The sequence below is a fragment of the Ambystoma mexicanum genome, chromosome 2q (genome assembly GCF_040938575.1).
Source record: "Ambystoma mexicanum isolate Mex_15411 chromosome 2q, UKY_AmexF1_1, whole genome shotgun sequence".
Lineage (NCBI taxonomy): Eukaryota > Metazoa > Chordata > Amphibia > Caudata > Ambystomatidae > Ambystoma > Ambystoma mexicanum.
The window spans coordinates 850,263,494-850,285,738 of NC_090924.1; the positions used below are offsets into that span (position 1 = coordinate 850,263,494).

The following is a 22,245-nucleotide window of genomic DNA, read 5'->3' on the forward strand; positions in this document are numbered from 1 at the left end:
GAAATATTTCACTCAAATATTCTGACGCTTATAAAAGATATACCGCAATGCACAGCAAACAGTTTAAATTTGCATCAAACTCTGAATAATCAATTTCTCAAACAAGCTGACTCTTTTAAAATGTATTTTTTTTTTAAAAAGCTCTATTGCACATGATCTGTTTTAATTAATTATATAACGTTTTAACAGCTTGTGCAACCCAGGTTTTTTCTGTGGTAAAAACCACAAACCCTTCCCCTCTACTGTCTGAGTAGAAATACATACATAACAGGAAGAGAAATTGCACAAAACTATTAGAGCACTGAATGGCGGTGACTCCCACCCTCTCCCCTATTTGCTCCTAATCCAAACAACGTGCATGGTTATACATACACTTTTATTGTAATATTCAGGTGTGGCACAACATGTAACACCACTACAAACATTGTACAAATTTACAAAAAGACAAATACATTTACATTAATAATCCAACCCAAATGCTGGCCTTAGTGCAAATCTACAGTGCTCCAAACTGTGCGGTTATGCGTTTTAAGACATGGATTTTACAATAAAAGTGTATGTATAACCATGTAAGTTGTTTGGTGTAGGAACAAATAGGGGAGAGGGTGGGCGTCACCAGGATTCAGTTCTCGGATAATTGTTTTGTGCTTTTTCTATTCCTGTTCTATCCTAATTACTTATATGCATCGTACATGTGCTTGGAATCTGAAGGTTACTTGTACAGAGGGTGGCAGCAACATGTTGGTAGTGGGTTATTGGATGTTTGTGAAATAAATACCCCCAAGACATTTCACAGTCTACCCATGTTGACATTTGCAGTGCAGGCATTTACCACGCCTGCTTTGCCGGATGGATCCTTAACATGCTGCTAAGGGCAGCACAAGCTCCAACGTGAGTCTGGAGTGGAAAATGGGTGGGGAAGGAGACAAGAGGAAAGACAGGAGGTGGGAAGGAAGGAGAGGGGGAGAGTAGGGTACTCAGAGGGGATACAAAGGGAACCTTCAAAAAAGAAGAGTAAGGTGGCTTGAAAGTGGCTGATGGGGGACGGGAGGTGTACCAGTAATGGTGAAGGAAGGACCCTCATAAGACCAGGTGCAATAGAACTCAAAGCTCAGTAAGGTCCTGCGCCATCAAAGTGTCTTGGGAAAGTTGACAATAAAAAGATCTGGAACCCCTTAAAATATTAGACTCATCTACAGAATTACCATTTGGAGCATTACTTTTGGGCACCATACAATGGGATTACATCTACCTGTTCAACTTCTCCAAGCGTGACCGGCTGGGTTTGATAACGGGCATTCATTCTTCTTTGTCTCATGTCCGCCCTAGTCCTTGTGGCGACCGCTTTAGTTACCGGCTGAGACAGCTTGTTAAATAAGGCCATTTTCTCAGCCAGGCTCAAGGTGGACGTGTCTGGTTCGTCAGTAGTACTTTCATGTTCACTTGCTTCTTTGGCTTGATTGGCCCGATCAGCCTTTTCCTTTTCTGCCTTTTCTGCCGCTTTTTGTTGTGCAGACGCTTGTAAACTAAAAGACCATTTAAAATTAGAAAAAAGTAGGATGTAGCCCTCAAATTCCCCCCTTAAAAGCAGGCTTTTATTTCCGCGTGAGAGAGCTAGACAAAAATCAATGTTGAAAATGGTTTCAGCAAAACAACAATGTTAATGCTAGAGCTGCATGTAAGCATTAAGCCCGCACCTATAAGTATTAAGCAGCATGTGGACAGACTAGCGAGTAAACTGTTGAATGACGCCTAACTGGAATAAATACTGCATCACAAACGAGCCTGCATTGCTGGAAGAAGAGAACCTTGCGCCACAAAAAGCTTGTGAAAACGTGCAAGGGAAGAGGAAAGGATTCAGTTGTCAGAATAGAGCAGACTTGGCAGGACGACCAGCAATGAAAACCATTCACAATGTGTATTATAAAAGGAGCCTCAGATGGGCATACGCAGTATTAATTCATCCAATCATTTCAAAAATAGTTCTTCCTGCATGACTCAATTTAACAAAAGATTTTCAGTCCTATGTCTGAGAAATTGCATTGCATGCAACACAAAAGCATAACTAAACCCACCACAGCACAACACATCCTTCTATTTGTCTTATTACAAAAATCCTGAATTCTTATTAAACAAATGTTAGAAACAAATGCAGTAGCAGGATTAGAGCAATTCTGAATGTAGTATTCAACAGGAATACCACGTTTCTCATGCAATCCTAAAACAAAAGGGTGGTTTTGTGTCTCGCACGGTAACATTCCAAAAGACAAACTACATTTGTGAAGCGAATGTGACAAACATTTTAAGAGGTTTCTGCGACCCAGCAGACTTGTCCTCGATGCACCATGCAGAATTGTCCCCAGTACCTGATATGTTGTACAGTGTTCTTAACTACAGTGGGACTAGGTATTCTTGCCACTACAGTGTGGGTAGTCACTGTTTGTGAAGCAGGGGTGGGTTCACTTAAAAAAAGGATAGCAAAGAAATGGAAAACGCAGAAAACAAAAAGAAAGAGAAAAGAAAAAAGCATTAAGGAAAGCACTATGATGTGTTAAATACAGAAAAGCAACTCAAAACCCTTAGAATTTATTTTGCTTTAAAGTAACTTAAAAAAAGAAAACTTCAAATTTGGGTATGGAAACGAAGCTACTTACCACAAACAATGGGCTCCCACTACCTTTCAGACAGCAAACATATTTAAAATGAATAGGCATTAAAGCCAGCATCTCTTGAGGATATGTACAGGGCAGTCTTACAAACATCAGCATATACTTTGCTGACAACTTGCAAGACTGTTTTGATTGAAAAACTTAGATATGAATAACGGGGCTACAGCAATCTCAAGTGGATGGCCTCTTATGAAAGGAAGAAAGGTGGACTAAAGGAACATTGCAAATGCCAAGGTGCAGTATGTCAAGTCAGTTTAGTTGGGGGTTGGGGATTCACTAAGAAATGTGAAGTTGAGTCACTATGAAATCTGCTGCAAAAAAAGTTGAATTGGTGTATCCTCACTGGACAATGTAGGGGACTTGAGGCACTGACTTACCATTTCGGAATACTGCATGCTTTATAAAATAACCCTCGATCCTTGAATTAAGTATGCAATGAATGCAAATTGTTGCACATATGTGGACCTTAAGGTCAGGAGTTTAAAACATAGGTCCATGCGTACAGGAACCAACATAACATTTAGAAACTGTTGCAAGACTTGGTGTCCATTGGAGCGCATACTTTCTTCATCATATAATAGGCAGCCACTAATCCACAAAAGGCAGCGCTTTGTTTGGGAACAGGGGCAAGGGATGGTGTTGCACAAGGGGGAGCCGAGGCGCAGTTGCTGGTGGGAGGAGAGGGAGTACGGTCTTTGAACTCCAGAGGATAACCAATGATAGCAAATTCACACTGCAGAAAAAGTGGAATTGATCACTGGCAATGGGAATCAATAGCAAAAAGCCATACTACAGTGAGGAACCAGGCCTCAAGCCAACACCCAAATTGTCACTTGTCATAGCAACCCCACCCCCATGAACTGAAGTCTAAAAATAATTGTGTCATTCCACCTTTTAGAAAACCACTCCATGTCATAGAAGTCAAATTACAGGCTACAATGCAAAGGTGTGACTAATTTCCGGACCAAACACAAACAGTGTCCAATCCAATCTACGAAACCCCCACCATTGGCAGGTGTATGGCACAATCAAACGGAATGTGCTAGGTTTCACCTGTACTCCTATTATGGGTAGGAAACATAAGCCAGCCACAAGAATGGACTGTGCACGGACACAAACTACAACTGGAGAACTTGACCCTACTTTCTAACGTATAAGGACAGGGAAGACCTCATGCCCTTGGCCCCCTTACTCACTTCTGTATGCTTATCACACCCTGTAAGTTACATCACATTGCTTAACCTGGCTAATGTGTCATCATTTAGAACCAAATTAACAATGTGTGCCTTATGCAGTATTTCAAGCCAGATTCCTCCCACTTCAGCACTTATAATAGCCAGTGTTAAAACACAGTGTAATGGTACTCAATTCATTGCCCCCAGAAGGCAGAGTTGCCCCTTCCAAAGGGACTCAAAACCTGCTAAATGCTTGCTGCCCCATGTCAGGAGGTGAGCATTTAACTTCCTACCATCCAAAACCTTTACACAAGCACAACGGTTTATCAAAGAGTTTATCTTAGATGATGCTTGGGGGACTCATGCTGCAGAGCTCCTAACATGTTGGTTCAAGTTCTGATGAACCCATTTGCTGACCTGTAAACTAATGCAAGCTGAGAACAGGGGAAGCCACCCAAAGCTGTCTGCCCAGGACTCATGACTGTAAAACCACAATAGGTTACTTCATTCACCCACCTTGTCATTTGTTTACATGTCCAACTAGCACTGTGCTTCAGACTCCGGTTCAGCATTTAATAGATGGACATCTGCTTCTCCAAATGAGGTTCTACCGTTGTGTTCTAGTTGAGACATCGTCTATTGCTGACAGATGGTATTTTTATTGACCTTCTGGCCTTTTTTAACATTCTCGGGACATCCAAAACAAAGTCACCAAGCCGTATCAATAGAACTACTCACCTGACCTTGCTGGGACAGGCACACTAATTTAAGATTTACAAGCTGCCACAAAGGAAATTGTCTCCATCTAAGAAGCAAGAGCTCTCCAGTTAATGTCTATTGCTACAAAATAAATTTCCAATCTTTTGAAAAGGTTTTTATTCACCAAAATTCACTTCACCTTTTGTACTTATGCTTCTTCCAAAGCTGCACTGTGGATAACCTAGATGTACAGCCTAGCTCTCGCGGCTTTCATGGTCATTTAGGACTAGTATAGAACAGAACAGATTCTGAGTTCAACCTCTACCAGCAAACCTGTAAGGTTATGACTGTATGCCCCATCACAGCTCATCAAACTGTTAGATAATTGTTGAGTTTGTCACCGGAAATATTGTTAACATTAAATTGCTGGGTTGGAGTCGTCAACTCCTACACCCAAGGAATTCGTAACTTCATTTTAGGCTGGTAGTTTTGGTTGGAGCGATTAGTCAATCTACATCTTGGTACAAGTACATTTATTGTGACGTTTGAAGAGTGTCATTATGACTAGCAATATTAACTATAAGCAAATGAGGAAGGGCTCCAACGTGTCAAACATTAATACTTTCCCTATTTAGCAGGAGAGTATTTTTGACAGAACATTTGTGTACAAAGACGACTTCAGGGAGACACTGCTTCAAATAAAGTTTCTCCAGTAGGCCAGTAGCAGCCTTCTCCTACCACTTTTGCACCTATTTTATATATTTAGGGTATTTGTACAGTGCAGACACAACCAAAGGGAAGCACAGCTTCATATAGCATGAGTTACATGCCAATAGAGTAAGTTCAAGTCTGAATTTTAAATGAAGCAAATCCACTTCTAAATGAGTCAACATTAATGGTGGGTTGCAAAGAAAATGATATAGGAAAGTCTAAGTGGACCGGATTGGGTGGAGAGGGCGCTTAAGGACTGGCAGGGTGATTGAATCAGGGGAGATGGGGCTTCAGATGGCTCTTGGGAGGTTTGCACAGATGGAGGCTGGGGGCGGGGTGGGGGGGGGGGGGGGGAGTCTCACCTGTAGCAGGGGTATGTTCTATAGTCTGGCTGCAGGGAGTGAGAAAGCATAGATTCTAATATTTTCCTGGTTTGCCCCTCATATCCTAGGCACACCATGCCAGAGCTCTGGTGGTTAGGAGGAAGGCAGACTGCAATCTAGCATGGTTTCTTCTTTAATAGGCCCATACTATATAAAGAAACTGGAAACTGATATGTGCTGGGGGAGGTGGCCAAGTAATGTAATAGTTTGGGTGTTAAATAAAATGCATTTCTCCAGCGAGAAGCTGTATAATCGTGGGGAAGATAGTTTTCAGATGTGCCGGGGTGAGTCTTGCAGTTGTAGGCATTGCTCGGCTATTTTGAGGGGTATGTGCTTAAATGAGGGGCCATTTCTGTTGACCTGGTCCTTAAAGGGTAAGTTGGTGTATGTGGGCATGGCGCAATCAAGTTCCAGGTTGTGCCATGACTGGATCTGAGGTGAGGTGGGCCCCTTTTTAGGACCATCTGTTTTTGTTTAGCCTTAATAGGTGGGAAACCTCCAGAGCATTACAGATGCAGAGTGTCTCCATACTGATGGAGCAGGAGGACTACGTCTCCTGGGAGCCCTATGATGGAGAGTATTAATCAAGGACATCTTTGTCAACCTCACAATCTTAGAAGATAGTTGAAAAACTGCCACATCGAAACATTTCCAAAAAACAGTCTAAGATGTTTAATTGAACACCTCACTCATGTGTGGAGTGACTTGCCCCTTTCTGAGCTAGTACACAGATCAATAATGCAGACGTGCCTCTGACCAGGTGCAAAACAGATGCACTTAGATTGATGCAGATATTTAAAACATGCTAGATCTCAATTTTTCACACTAAACTGTTTGAAACCGATTATATCGGCAACCATTCCATAAACACAGGGCACGTCAGAAGCCTGTGTTATACAAGGAGTAAACCCAACTTCTCATGTCTAGGAAGGATAGTGTACATTATCGGAGCGCACATCTTCTCAAAGAAGGTATCTATGCTCCTGTAGGTAATATGCATGTGTTCAAGACTCATGAATTTCAGAACATTTCAATAATTCTCAGAACAATTAGCTATTGTAATGTTGTATATTAGAGTTCAACTGTGGGTTAATCGGCTTATGGAGCCAGGGACCCTGCACACAGCTCCATTTCAATTATACAATAGCATAGCACCGCGCATGCTGGATCACATTGATACTGGGAAGCCGTGTAGGCAAGGGCAGTGCAATCCTTTTGGTCCAGAAGCATTATATGCAGGTCACGGACTGTATAAGCTGCCACTATTGAACAAATGGAAGTGTTTCACGAGCAAGCCAAGATGGAAGGGTGGCATTTACAATTGTGATTTTTATGAATAGTCAGGAACGGCAGTATGTAAAACAGAAGCAGCAAGCATAAAAACAGCTACAAAAAACACTGAATCTCGTCAGTGAGAGATTTTATATAATAGATTTTAGATGATAGTTACCCAAAGTCATCTCAATGGCAAGAAGATGGAGGCCTCCGACTTTGCTAAAAGGGGTGGGATACATGCCCATGAAAGCAGATCAGAGGTTATCTATAGAGAGGCGAGGCCTCCCTGCAAACTGGTTAAGATGGGCGCTGCATCTTTTAGTGCGTGCCAGTTACTTTGTGCCACTGGTTGCATTCCTGCAGGCAATATCACTAGTGCAAGTTCTTCAGGACCATCTGGGAGTTCTGGGTGTCCTTCAAATAGATGTGTGACAGAAACGCACACCTCTGGAGGAAGCTTGTTAGATAAGAAATTAGTGACAAGGATCAACTAGGTGAACACCACAAGAGCTTAATTTCCTAAAGCAGTATACCACTAAATATTTCATAACCACTTGCCCTCTAGGCTTGTGGTCAAAGTAACATGTTGGTGTAGGTTTTGAGAACTGTACCAAAAGGAGGAGTGTGATCCAAATGATTAGTGCACAAACACCAAAACCATTGGTCATACGATGCGTGCGGTTTTGCCTCATGGCCCTGGTTAAACACAGACCATTTCCTATGAGACCATAATTCTAAAGTTATGTTTGCTCGGAGACTATATTCATCAGCCTCTGAGAAGGACAAAAATTGGAGTGTCATTTGTCCTCTATTATTTTTTATTAATGACATTTGAATAACCGGTTACTTTCAAAATCAATTCACTATGGGTAATGAACTGCATTGGGGTTAAGTGTGTCACTTCTTTAGAATATTTGGGACAAATATAACATTTTAAAACCTGCTAAAAGCATGTGAGGGCAATGCAAAGGATTTTTTTGTTTCAAGTGTGGTGCATCTACCATCAGTTGGTATCGACACCCGGGATCTCACTGTCCTGCATCCAAGGAGAGGCAAAAGCAGCACCAGCAGTAAACAAACTAGTCTGACCTCTGCTGGTTTGAGATACAAAAAGGACAAGCCAGCTGAAGTGCAAGCAATATTGTCCTTGTAGTCACAATGTAGGTCTACCCAATGTTTCCAGTTCCAATCTCAGCTGAGGGGGGCAGTTTAGGAAACAAGTGCTTGCGTGGTGGCTGTACCAAGCGAAATCACACTGTCAAGTCCCAGTCTGGATTTAGAGAAGAAGTGTTTCATTTCTCCAAATAAGTCGATTCAAAATCCCGCCAAATATTATTAGAAGGTTGTACAAATACTGCATGCTAGTTTTTTTTATCAGCATACCGCCTGAAAAATTAATCTGCTCTTCTAGATGGATAAAACTACAAACTCTAAAGAAAATATCCCAGAAGGTGACCCACATTAAGGAACCAAACAGTGCTAAAAAGACGAAAAATCACTTACTGAAAACTGAACATTAAACTTACATTAACATAAGTATTTTATATATCTCTCATCGGGCAGATCCATATGGTTACTAAATGTCCGATGTAGCTTGAACGGCCTTGCTCCACTCCGAAGAGTTGCCCTGGACTGCCAAGCCATTGCTACCAATAGATGAGCCAAGGAAATGGAAGCACTGTAGCTTAGCTGTGGGACAGGGCCTCCCATTCCCTGAACAGAGAGTTCAGAGAATCCCCATCAATAGTAATCAAAAGAACAAGGAGAGTTTAGAAGCCCCAACATGACTGAATTGGGAAAGTGTATGGTTCGTGAAAGTCCACAGCAAAGTATATTGATTATTTGCCAGGTACATAGGATAAGTATCATCTAAAATCTCACAAGGACCAGATCATTAATTTTGAACATCATATGTACTCGAGAGAGGTAGATAATTATAAGAGCCAGGCAATAATGTCAATTTAATTTTGAAGATCACTAATAATTAAAAAACTTAAGCCCCTGGTGCAAATAGGCTTGTAATTGATATAAAGATTGCGCAGATCTGTAGGCACCACTGTTCGCAAATCTGATTAAAGCAATCTTTATCAAATTGAAACATCCCTAAATGCCAGTCTACATCTGTAATCGTCTCAATCTTTAAGAAATGTTCCATACCGTGTCCTAACATCACCGTATTTCAATCATGCATGAATTCTTCCTTGGAGGTTATAAGAAAGTTACTCCTTAAACATTTGGAAAAACGATGTCAAACTGGCAATATACTAAATCAAGGGACAATATTGGTCTAGGAGGAAACTTGAAACTGGCAAGCAATGCTTGAATCTTCACGTAATTATAAAGAAATATGTAAGATATGGCAAAGAGTCTCTCAAACTTGCATTATGGACCAAAGTACTGTTTTCGGTCTAGTAAATAGAAAGACGTAACGAGAAACCCCAGAAGCTCTTCAGCTTAATAAGGGAACACAGAGCATTATCATTCAACTGCACACTTGATCGGCGTGCACAGTTGAGTTTGGGACAGCTGGCTGGCTACCTTTCAAGATGACAGGCAGGGTTGTGAACTTACTCTACATATATTTATTAAAGAGGTTCTTGAGAAATCTTGCAGCGGACATACAGAGTCTCACAGGGCAATGGTTACTCTTGCATTATGCAGACCACGCTGTAGCATTTGCACAAACCCATTTGGCTTTGCAAAGTTTATTTTCTGGGTATGTAGTCTTTATTGAAGAAATAAAACTTAGGATCAATGTTTCAAAATCTGCAATCATGTGGTTGGGAAAGAAGAGTTATTACATAAAGGGTGAAACACTGAATACAAAAGATTTGTTTGTATTTGAGCTGTGTTAAGGGGTGCAAATGGGGCTCTTATGAATCTACAGAGGAATAGTGGGAGGCGAGCAAGGGAGTAAACACATGTTTTAAAGGTAAAACAGTGGGACACGCCCCTTATGTGATCAGTATCCAGGACTGGGCAACAGGTCACACTCTGGAGGTGTCAGAGTACAAGTGTACAAGGGATATTAATGATCACTGCACCTGCAACTAATGAACTTCCATGCAGGGAACTTGGGCAGACCAAAATCACAAAACTTGAGGCTCCCCTCCCACAGAATATTGGTGCGAGGCTGGTCAAATTTTACAGCTCATCTGAATGCTGTAATTGTCCCAGGAAGAGGCGTCTGTACACAAATACTGGAGAAAGAAAATGTCTGCAGTAAGCGTGTAACCTGTTTTATTCCTAAAAATTGGGAGCCCCCCTGATTTCCATTGCAGCCAATCAAGCAGGGGAGACGCAGGTTATCAGTGTGGAGAGGACCTGTCCGGCGGCAGTATCAATGCATGATGGGAGGTATTTGTTTTATTTGCATAGAATGGTGAGGAGGTGTGTGGCAGGCGCAGCCAACAGCTTGAATGCAACGCATATTTATACAAGCTTGTAAAGGCTGCATTCAAAGCACCAGATTGCAGCCCACAAGTGCACCCACCTGCTGGCAATGTAAGTTATCAGATTTTGCTTCACTCAGTGGCATTAACTAGGGTTAAACGCACGTGCAGTATTGCCTTAACTGCAGGTAATAATGTGATTCCCACAATGTAGGAAGTGCGTGGAATAGATTTGTACATAGAATTCCAAATGCGCACCAAGTGCATATACAAAAATGAAACCATGCACAAACATAATGGGGAAAAAAACCATTACAATATGACCGAAAGGATAATATGCATCTCAGCAGAGACTGGAGATGCAAATTCCCCTTTCATTAATTTTATTTTTTATTCAAAGCACAGAAGTAGAGTAGAAGGAGATCGAGATGATTGGCCGCTTAAGACCCAAAGCAGATGAATGGTGAAAGAGCATATGGGGGGGCAGGAGTTTTAAGAAACGGCCCAGTAAGATGTCGGGTCAATAGAGGAGCAGCAAGAAGATTGGTAAGAGACCAGTTGTGAACAAAAGCCAAGAGGATACCGGGCACTGGGCCCATATGCAGGTAATTTTTCCCCTCCATTTAAAAGATCCAGACTGGTTTATACACAGCCATCATTCTACAGTAGGCGCGCCAAGGCTTCCTTTAATATATAAATGGCCTTGTTACAAGTCAGCCTGTCTGGAAACAACGGTGGTGGTAAATCCACTGCCACCGTTGTTTCCGGACCGGCCGATTCAGAGTCCTGCATGCAGGAGGTGTAATTCCCGCCAGGTCTGACCTGGCGGGAGTGACACCGCCCGCTTGCAGGCGGACATGGAAACACCGGCTCTGTCATACACGGAACCAGTGTTTCCATGGTCCCCAGCCCCATGGAGTCCTGTGGGACTCCATGCGATTGGGGATTTACAGAATTCCGCCTCCAGAATTACGAGTTCACCGGTGTAATGCCCCGGTGATTCCGGCAATCACGGAGGCGGAATGGTATTACGGGCCCGGCAGCAGCCTGCCGTTTTTTCCGGCACAGCTACCGCCGGACTCGTAATGAAGCCCATACTGTTTGAACTGAGTGAATGATGCCGTTGGGTGAAATAGGACAACAGCATGTCAATTCAAGGCATTTCTTTTTTTTTTTTTTAAAAAGGTTTCATTCAAATCAGCATGGGCACTAATGGGATATTTGAAAAAGCAACATGGACTTCATCTAGTCTCATGTACTCACTACTGGACATTTCTGACCACAAAGTACTCCTAACTAGAGGATAATGGATTCAAAAGAATTGCATACACTGGATCACTTCATTTCTCACAGGTCTGATGAACACAACAGATGGCCTCCATCATGTCTCTGCAACTTCAACTGAACAGTAGCCTTAGGATTGAGCCTTTCGCTTCTCTTTCTAATATCTACATGACGCTGATCCTGGATCCTACCAATCATTCAGGTCTCACGTACTTCAATCATACAGATGCTCCCCAAATCATCTAGAAGGGGACAAACAACTACACTGATTCTTAGCACATGACTTGTGCACTTGGACACTTGGATGACAATAAAAAGAAACTTAACCCAAACGAAAAAAGAGCTTATGATTAGAGGCATCACAATACTGAGCCTCACACCCATCGTGTTACATACGGAAACTGCTGGCCATCAAGAGGCTGAGGTCAAAGGAAATGGGCAATCTCACACTCTAAAGCCATCATAATGAGCTGCTTCTTTCAACTTCAAACCATCTAGCACATCGGGTCATGCCTGACCATAATGCAGTGTCATGGCAGTGATCGCATTTGTACTGTCAAGATAAGATTATGCAATAGCCTTTACATTAGGCTCCTCAATTACCTATTGAACAGAGTACAACACACAGCAGCCCGCTTTATTCTGAGACTTAAGACACAAGCACATCACCCTAGACCAGGGGTCTGCAACCTTTGGCTCTGCAGATGTTGTGTACTACAATTCCCATCAGTCCTAGCCAACATAGTCAATGTTAAAGGGTCATGGGAGTTGTGGTCCAAAACATTTGGAGACCAGGTTGTAGTCTGCTGCCCTAGAACATCCAACACTGTCCTGGCTCTTTATGAAATGGAAGATTGAATTCAAAACCCTTTGCACAGCTCATCCAGGTTTCTGCAGCAGGGGGCCCGGAATTCACCACAAGAGAACTCCTACACATCAAACCATTGGGAATGCTTCGATCAGGCAACGTAGCATTAGTAATGGTGTCTAAATTCAACGGGATACAGAGGATCTTCCTTCTTTTTCTCGCCCAAACTGTGGAATTCTATGCCCACATGTCGGCAAAGAGCAAAGCCACCTATTCTTTGGATAATCCAGAAAAAGTGGCTAGTCACATAACATGAGCTCAGCACTAGAAAGTTACATGAACTTGTTACAGCCCTTTACACAACACTATAACCAAGGAATACAGGAGATCAGAATAATTTGCGTCAGTCATCCCACAACCTTTGTAAGGAAGCACTGATAATCTGGCAGACATAGCAGGCCTGCACACAACACGCAAGCACAGGACTAAAGTAGGTCCAACTCATTGAGTCAGTCTATGCGCCCTTTAACAAACTAAACAGAAAGAACCATTTGTCAGAGACAACCAAATTCTTCAAAAACATTAGATGAATCAAACCAAAATGTTTAGTTTCGAATAAACATGATCCTTCAAAACCCCCCAGCCCCCATAGACTCGCATCCTCTTCCATCTTCACCCAGCAACAAGCTGCCGGTGAAACACCACATTACCAGAGCAACGAGAGCATTACTCATCTAGCCCCATCACACCTGCTGCAACCTAGGTCCTGGCAGCGCTACCCATCTAGAACATCATCACACTCCGGACTTGGGGATACATCCGCTCCCCACTCATACTAAACTGCAATCTTTGTAAAGAGCATCCGCATCAACCTACTAATATGGCAGAAGTGGACTGTACAACACAATTTTACACGTACTTATGGAGAGTTTTGGCAAAACGTTATTTGAAAAATAAGAAATAACCTACATTTCTTGAAATAATAATCTAAAGAAAGGCTAATAAACTATTCACAGACCCCACTGCCATGAGTTGGTCTTACAAACCCAATGAGATACTCATCAAAAACATGTTCAAATGTGGCATCAGGATTCTCTTCTCTTCCAAACACTTGTCATGTTACTAATCACTATGTGGCCAGAGGGTTAGTCCCTAGCAACAGTTGAATTTCCCTCAATAGCAACTTAAAACCACATAATATGAAACTTAATCCCAGTTTTTGAAAATCGAGCCGACCAATGCTCCCATATTAGTGGGACTTACGTAGCTGCTATTACCACTTCTTCATTTGTAACCGGCTGAGTGCGAGATCTATCTTGCGCACGTCGCAGTCTTCTTTCCACTGCTGGATTTCTTGAATGCGGTTTAGGAACAAGTTTCGAATCAAATGACTTTTCCATTTCCTAAAAATCACAAAATTCCAGATTTAAACAGATAAAAGTTTTAAATGTGATCGCAAAATAAATACCAATTTAAAATGACAAGTAACATTTGTAGATTTAGATTCTGACCATTCTGAAATGTTGGACCCAGATGCCCTCCCACAAACTTCTGATACAATCGCATCTTTCGAAAAGAATAATGGACAATGTAGAGTTTTGCCCTTCATAATCATTTCCTTTCAGGTTTTTTGTCATTGTCCATGGAAAACTTAACATGTTGCTGGTGTTCAGTTTTAGTGGTCAACAGTCATGTGGTTGTAACACAACTGTTTTGTGAATTTAACACCATGCCTTCTATACTGGAAAGAGGAGAGGGGAACATACTATAAACTCTTAAAAAAAAAATACAAATAAAGGCAACCTTATTTTTGTGTGTTGAAAATGGAAAGATTTTCCAAGAAGCCAGTGTCTGAGACGCCTGTGGCTCCAGGGTAGACATTGTCACGTGTCAAGACTGATGTGAACTAGCAATTTTGAACAAGATCCTAGAGCCCTCAGAGGCAGGGCTCTACAGAAACCATGATGTATCCCTACTAACCAGTCTGCTTCAGGCAGCGGTCGAAGTGAGCCGGAACAGTCGGGAGCGGTGTTCCACTACTGTTTATTACCATTAACAGCTCCACTACTTTTTGCAACCATGTTCACCATTCCAGAACGGTTCTTTGTGAAGTTAAAGCACACTTCTCCACTTTAGCTGTTACTGCTATCTGATGGTAAACTGAAAATCTGTTTCGATTTAATTGACCGTAAACCAGCATGGCGGCAACCCTTGAAAAATGTTTTGCGCATTGCTCCCTTCCTACCTACTCTGTCCCCTGCGAGGGCTCCGTCCCACTACGTTTTTTGGTTCACTTCCATCATTGGCTTCAGGGTGATATTGAGATGACTGTAAACAAGCAAGAATTTTTTTAAATTACCAATGCACACATTTCACAGGAGAATCCACCTTTCTAGTACTCACAAGCAAACTAGCCCCTTTACTACACAATACAAATTGAACAGAAGTCCTTAAAATAGCTTATGAGCATAAAGATGGAGAATCCAAAATTGCTCACATGGGTCAAACATCTCATTGATTTGACTTCTTTATTGAGCATAGGCCATCCTTTTGAGAGACGTGTTTGGTAGAATAGTCTTATGGAGAGAATCCTAAGAACAGGGCACTAACTACAGAAGACATTGTAAGGTATGTTGTGGTTGGACACACTAAAGAGTTAGTGGGAGCAGGACAAACGCATTATGAATAGTGCTATTGTAAATCACAACAGGAGTCTGATGGATTTCTCATGTATTTTCTGATGTCATTGTAGTGTTTAAACAGCTTACATGCTACAATAGAGCAATTTAGAGTGAACAGTCCCTATTAATTCGGAACTGGGCGAAGAAAACAATTTGGTTGGCACTGTGGAAAGAAGTGTCATTTGCAGGTACTTTTTAAGGAATAGTGGCATGCTCTACACTTCCTCTAATCTGTATAAATACAGGTGGAGGGGTATTATGTGCATTTGGTGCATTGTTCTCAAGTGGGTGATTGAGGTTGTCTTTGTCTCTCTCTCTTTTAGGTTTTAACCTGCGCTGCATTTGTGATGCATATTACCCTAACACAAAGTGTTGAAGAAATTAAAATCTAATGAACATCCCCTGATGAATGTTCGACCAGCATGGTATTAAAGGAACAGAAACATGTTGGGAATCCAATGTAGAGACACTTTATGAGTGGTGGAGTTTACATTATTGTTAGCGTCTATTGTATTGCTTAAATATAGCTACATTTATATCTTATTGATGCGATACTGTATATAGTGACAACTTGTTTTGTGATTCTATGGGTTTTAATGAACTTATGTGATATAATTAATACATTGAATTGTTATACAATCTATATATATTTTTATGGGTACTAGGTCAATTTTTTCAGAACAATTAGTATTGAGAGAGCTAGCGCTCGGTCACCCCCTATGAGATAGTTATTTTTGTAATTTGTCTATCTAGATCTCTTCTTACCTATAGCCGTAGGTTGACCGCAGAGCTAGGTTGACCTTGGTTAGGAGTCAATTTATGGGGCTATAGATTTATCTGTTTTATGTATGCATTTCCACACCCCATGCATACAATGGTTTTGAGGTGGGGATATGTGAATGGCAGTGGAAGAGCTATAGGACACTGCGTGAGAGTGTGGCGGGAAATGCAAGAGGACCGGGGATAGCTGGCATTACAGTGACGCCCTGTTTAAAGGCGAAGAACAGGAAAAACCCAGTTAACCCAGAATTCCACATTTGGCTGTACTGTAGTCTCATTTTCTGGGACCTCTACTCTTATTGCCCACATCCCCTTTATTGTGGGGGTTTTCTGATTCATCCTGGTTGTCGGAGGGACATTTGAAGAAATACCCCAGCCACACTGACTTTTTTAGTATTTGATCCTATAGTAACCTATACGGCGCCTAAGCCCAGGGGGTCTTTACTAATCGCACAATTCACTTCTATGGAAGAACTCCCAGCGGTTTTGTTTTAGAGGCTTCTTTGTTGAGAAAATCATGCAGCATGCCTAAAACAGCTGTTGTGCACATGTGTGTTCTTTGGCGCACATCATAGAATCTCAGTAGTGTCAGAATTGGTGTACACTGGTTTCTGGCCATAGGTAGACCAAGGCCTGCCTTTTTGGCAGTTTTTGGGGCCAATCCGATCGGCCTATGCGTGTGTGTGAACATATAGTGCAAAAAGCGCCCATTTTGAATTCGTATCAAACATATTTTTGTCATGATCACTGGTTGTGGAAATTTAAGGTGCAGGGGAGGAAAGACTGTCCTGGCACATGGACAGTAAAAGTATACAATGCAAAATATCTCTCTCCCTCCCTGAATCTTGGATAAAAGTAGGGCTCCTGCAGGTAGTCAACTAATCATCCTTGGAACCAACACTTATACAAAGAGCAGGCTGCTGACTATACAAGGATGCCCCTGCAGCTAATCAGTTTAGACTCCAGTGATTGGCTCAGTGAAGCCCTGCTCCTCTGCCCGATCACAGAAGACTCTTGGTAGTGCTTCAACATTTAGACCGGCAGGAACAACACGTCATGACCCCCTGCTTGTGAATTCATGCCTTGGAAGTGCCCCTGGTCTACCCAGTGGACTGACCATCACCTTTTCCAGCTACCGCACTCCAGCTGTGGTCATTCTGAATAGCCCCTCTGGACTCACAGGATCTTGAGCTTATGCTAGAAGGCTCCTGCTGCGCCTGACACCACTAAAACCATCTTGTCTGCAATTCCATGAGGTGTCCTGAAGGGCCTGCACCATCAAGGTTTGCATCTTTTCTTAGTTTGGGGGTCTTCAATAAGTTGTCTGGGACCACCTGGGGTTAACCACGACCAGCTCCTTAAACTCTGTACCTGCTAACTCTAGGCTCTTCTCAACCCGAACCAAGGACAGACAATTGGAGACCCAGTGAATTCCAAAAGACCTGCAGTGTCACCTGGAAGAATCAGGGAGGTAAGTGAACACCAGTTTCTGCCCAACCCCACCCCTTTTTCCCCATAGGGTAGAATTTGGCGGAGAGACCTGGTCTCTAAACTCCCTCTGGCATGGCCTTTGGTCAAACCTGGGTAAAGGATCTGGTCCCAACACTTCCCTTTAAAACAGGCTAAAGTGGGGGATTTATCGAATTTCAAGTAAATACTTCAACTTTAAAAAGAAAACATCACCACTGCATCAGTTCTGAAAGAAAATCCTTGGAGAAACCATAGCGGAACTTGTGATTTTTTGGGCACAAGGCTCCATACACCTTAGAGCTGGACTTCATAAGAGAGGGAACAGGGGTTGTCATTCTAATTTAACTAGTATTCCTTCATTTAATTACTCACCTGTTGATTATTGGTATGTAATCTTATCTCTAAAAAGGTGAATGTATATATGTGATATGTCTTTTGAGTGCAGTACATACCTGTGATTTGTACGCTTAGGTTGTTTAGAAAAGCCTAAATAAGATTATATTTTTCCTATACTTACTGACCAACTAGAATTACTGGTGGTGTTCTATGTGGACTCATTGTAGCACTTAACCAATCTCCCTTTCCTGAGAGACAACCTTGACTCCTCTTCCACTCACCCCCACTCTACTTTAAATTAATTAATATTTTCTAACACGCTCAATTACAGAGACCAGTCCCTAAGCGTGGAGCCAGGATTCAAACTCTTCCAAAGCAAATGCGTTGCCCCCAAGCTAACCTCCCTGCCCGATTGGTTGGGTGACTTTGCTAACCTGGCAGGCTCTTCCCATTTACCATAAATAGTGTGGCCTCCTAAAATCCAACCACCCCCTAGCGCCCGCAGGAACCGATTTAAAAAGAAATCAATTTTAACATCTGCTTTACTGGTGTCCCATTCATATTTGCATGCTCAGTTGCCGACATCTGTCTTGTACTAGTTCCTCAGTCCTCCTGCAGCTATCCCAGTTGCTTCTACTGCTTTAGGATAGTGCGTCCCATTCCTGTGAAGGACAGATATTCCATTTGGCTATTTGCTCTTGGTTCAAGTCCATGGGACTGGATCCTCCATCTTGCCCTGTAAAAGATGTTTTGTATTTACAGAGTGGTTTCATCTTACACAACCAGACTTTCTGGAAACACTGTCATCTACCACTGAGGCGGTGCACCCACTGGGGTCCCTATGGTCTGCAGTCTGGTTATGCAGATCCCCACCAATCGCATCTCTCCATTGCCTTGCTGGATTTTTGTAACAACCGCTGGTCAGCCTAGAGACTTTATGTTTCCTATGGGGCATTTTCTATAACACAAGAAATCCTACAAGTGACATTGTTACTATCCTGAACTGACATTTTTCTATGGGCCCCATGGGTCCTGGAGTCCACCACCAAGCTGTGGATTTTTAAGGGAGGAAGGATAGCTCGGGGGCAAAGCATTTGTCTTGGAAGCAAGACAACGCAGCGCCGTAGGTTAGAATCCTGATCCCGTGCTTAGAAACCACTTACTGGTATTTGACGCGTTATAAAAATAAAAGAACAATTATAATTAGTGATTACCCAGATTTATGAAGGATTCTTTTAATATCCATGTATTCCACTCCTGCCTCAAGAGATACAATGCATCACTGTGTGGCTACTGTGTCTTTCTTTGGGGTGTAATTTGCCAATCATGGCCTAGGTAGTGTAAATCTAAGCTACATTCTGCCTTTGTTAGGCTCCTGGCTTTGATAGGCATAGTGTACCCCTGTTGTCTATCTCCAAGTGGCATCACTAAGCTGTATTCATATGTACTGTGTATAATAGTAGCAGGAAACAAGCAACTATATTCAATGTGGCATCAATGGATCCGGAATGATAATTTATCTACGGGCCTATCTACATCTGAATGTCTATACAAGTGTTGTGTCTGCCACCAGGTATGGGACTTGCATTTTAGGATAAAGAGTGACTTAAGCCTTAACTGGTCATTTAATCTTTTTTTATAAATACCCAATGCTTTATTGCAGGGTTGTCCAATTCCAGGCCCTGAGGACCGGAAACATGTCAGATTTTCAGAATACCTTTCAATAATAGTCTTTATCTAAATTTGCATAAAATGATTCTAAATGGATGCAATTTTTTCCTCATGAATATTGGCGGATGTACTGAAAACCAGCCAGGATTCCGGATCTCGAGGCCTAGAGTTGGACAACCCTGCTATTGGGTCACATTTCAGCCAAGCACTTATTTGTACTTCTGAAATGTGTGATATCTTGTAATGAAAGTGTATATTTTTTAGCATACCAGTTTGGTGGGTTCTTTTGTGGAGACTAGTGGGAAATAATGTACTTGCCTACTAGCCGTCATTTGTGAATTTAAACCACACAGCTCTGCTTCACCGTCCATTGGAGAATTTTCTTTTGGGTGACGCAATGTTCCAACATTAGGTTAGATGGTTACACAGCCATCACCCCAAAGCAAGGACACAATGGTCAGGTCCATGAGTCTGAACATAAGAACGGGCAAGAGCGTACACAGGGTGGTTCGGGGGGAGAGGTTGGGGGTCACTGTGTGAGGCAACGGACGAGTGGAGAAGGGCAACAGATAGTCGAAGTGCTGCAGGTAGATTTGTCACAGAACGAACATCCACCAAATAAATGACCCTGATCCATTCAATTCTTGCCGGATGTTATCAACATTACAATATTCGTAGGATTCATCACTTTCTCAGCAAAAACAGTTCTTCAAAAAGACCTAGTCTTACTTTGATATTTCCATGTCTTGATTATAGCTCTTCAATCAATCTTTAATTCTACTGTTCATTTGCTTGGCTTACTTCCTGCACTCATTTCCGAGTCTATGGTCCACTACAATTGCTCACTTTTCCTGTCTGGTTTCCAGTATTTTTCCCAGTGAATTCTTTCTAAATGCATTCATGATCTTGCCCTCATCTTTCCTCAGATTTTACCACTCATACTCTTCCTGCACGGTCTGTTTTTTTACCCTCCGTCTTCCTCCCCTCCCCATTTGCTTCATCTTGCTATCACACTTTTGCTCTTATGGCCGATTTTCTGTTCACTCTGCTACCACACCCCTTTCCATCTTTCTCTTAAACCTCACCTATTAGTCTCCCCAAGAATGAAATGGGTGCCTCGTGTCAATTTTGTTACTGTATTCATGTATGTACAGTGCTTTAGTTACGGCACTTTAAAATGTAAATAAAGCAGCCCGGGTTCTATGCCCAGTGCCAATGTGCTAAATCGATTATTCTTTACAAGTCAATTAAGTAAAACAAGTGATTAAACACGGGTTTAGTGGAACAATTCACTAAGTGTTCTTTGATGCAGCAACAGCTTATTAGAACATCCAGCAAAGAGAAAAACCAGCGATGGTTCATTTTGTACATTTTTCAATGCCAACAATACAGCAGCAATGGGCATGTGCAAATCCTAAGGGCAATGGAAGGAACAGATTAAGAGAAACATGGGAAAACGGCAATTGTAGCTTTGCCAGCAATAGAAAACCCAAAAGGCAGATACCATTTTGGATCCTATTAGTATTTGGCCAATCCTTTGCACGTGTTAATGCAGTGCAGGCAGTATGAGTGTATGGGGCATTTGGTGCAGTGTGCAAAGTGTCAAACTATAATGTACGTTAACACGAAATGTAAAATATGGACGAGGACCCATCGCATTTAGCGTTGCCATATGCAAAAAAGACTGTTCCCATTGACTCCATTTTTTTTTTAGTCAATGCTAGTATGTGGAAGGGGTGTTTTTAGGATTTGCACTTTCAACCGCTGCCTTTGCTTGGTCTTTAGTCGCTCTGGCGTAGATCTGGTTAGTTGGGAGAGGTGAAAAAGCAAGATTGCAGTGATTTGCGTTGATCGTGCAGATCAGAAGTACCACAAGGTGTGTATGCATAAAGGCTTTCCTAGGTTTGATGTGCTAAGAGCATCGAGGGCTGTGTGCCCAAACAGAAACCTTATGCTTGCAGCGTGGGCATATGCTAGCCGGGGTCTGCGTGTGTCATTTGGTGTTGAGGTTTACGTTGATTCTTGAAAACTGAATAGAGGGGATCTGACAGCAGTACAAAAAAGAAAATCCCAAAATATTTGATCACCTTTACACATTTTTTTGTTGGGTGCATCTGTCATTTTTTTAAAATCCTTTTTGCACCATTGCGCTTTTTATTTGTGGATTACAAATATCAATTTCCAACATTTTATTGTTCTTCGCCTCGCGGCTAGTCATCACGCCTGTGCTAGAATTTTAGCACATTAGAAAGAACCCACCAATATCAAATTCTTTGATAATTTTGGCTGTGTCACAGCAATAGTCTTCTGTAATGTTCGAACCTCAGCATGCAATAATTCAGCTATGTATTCACTTTGGGAGATTTTGCTGCTTCTTGAGTCAATTTCCATATCTCTACCATGTGTGCCTCTCCATTTTGGCCACACTGTCTGAAATCTCCAACAAACTGGGCCACCCTGTATTTTACGTTCCAACAAACTTATCTGGGCGATGATCACAGCACCGTTTGCTTCCTCTGTCACGTGGTTCCAATGTTCTCCCGCATGGCTCTCTGCTATGCCTCTTCCCTCACAACCTCCCCCCACTCAGTGACCCTTTTCAATAAACACAGCTCTTCTCTGGCCCATTTCTACTTCTTGTTAACATGTTCACAGGCATTCATAGAGTTCTCATTTTTCCCCCATGGTACTTTGTCACAAAATTCTAGTAAGGTTTTTCACAAATGGTGTATCCACCAGAATAACCCAACTTTAAAACGTCTGATACATTAATGCACCACAAGGGAAGGAACAAGTGCTTGATAGATCTAAGGAAGTTCAATAGAGCAAATAAACAGAGGGTTAATTGCACAACAAGTTGGTGGCAGTACTAAAGGTTTTCATGCATATAATGAAACAAAACGAGAGGCTA

At 42.1% G+C, this 22,245-nt stretch overlaps 1 protein-coding gene across 5 annotated transcripts in view; it reads right to left on the reverse strand.

Annotated features, from left to right (window-relative positions):
• The window catches only part of SVIL (supervillin), a 950,451-nt gene that overhangs the window by 524,796 nt on the left and 403,410 nt on the right, over positions 1 to 22,245 (reverse strand). For 3 of the 5 annotated variants that reach the window (XM_069648084.1, XM_069648081.1, XM_069648080.1), the window contains 3 exons: positions 13,660 to 13,799; positions 2,367 to 2,462; positions 1,253 to 1,526 (listed from right to left, as the gene is read on the reverse strand). In XM_069648084.1, the coding sequence (XP_069504185.1) occupies positions 1,253 to 1,526; positions 2,367 to 2,462; positions 13,660 to 13,799 (510 nt within the window). The remainder of the gene's footprint in view (positions 1 to 1,252; positions 1,527 to 2,366; positions 2,463 to 13,659; positions 13,800 to 22,245) is intronic. The other 2 variants (XM_069648082.1, XM_069648083.1) reach the window with 1 other exon arrangement.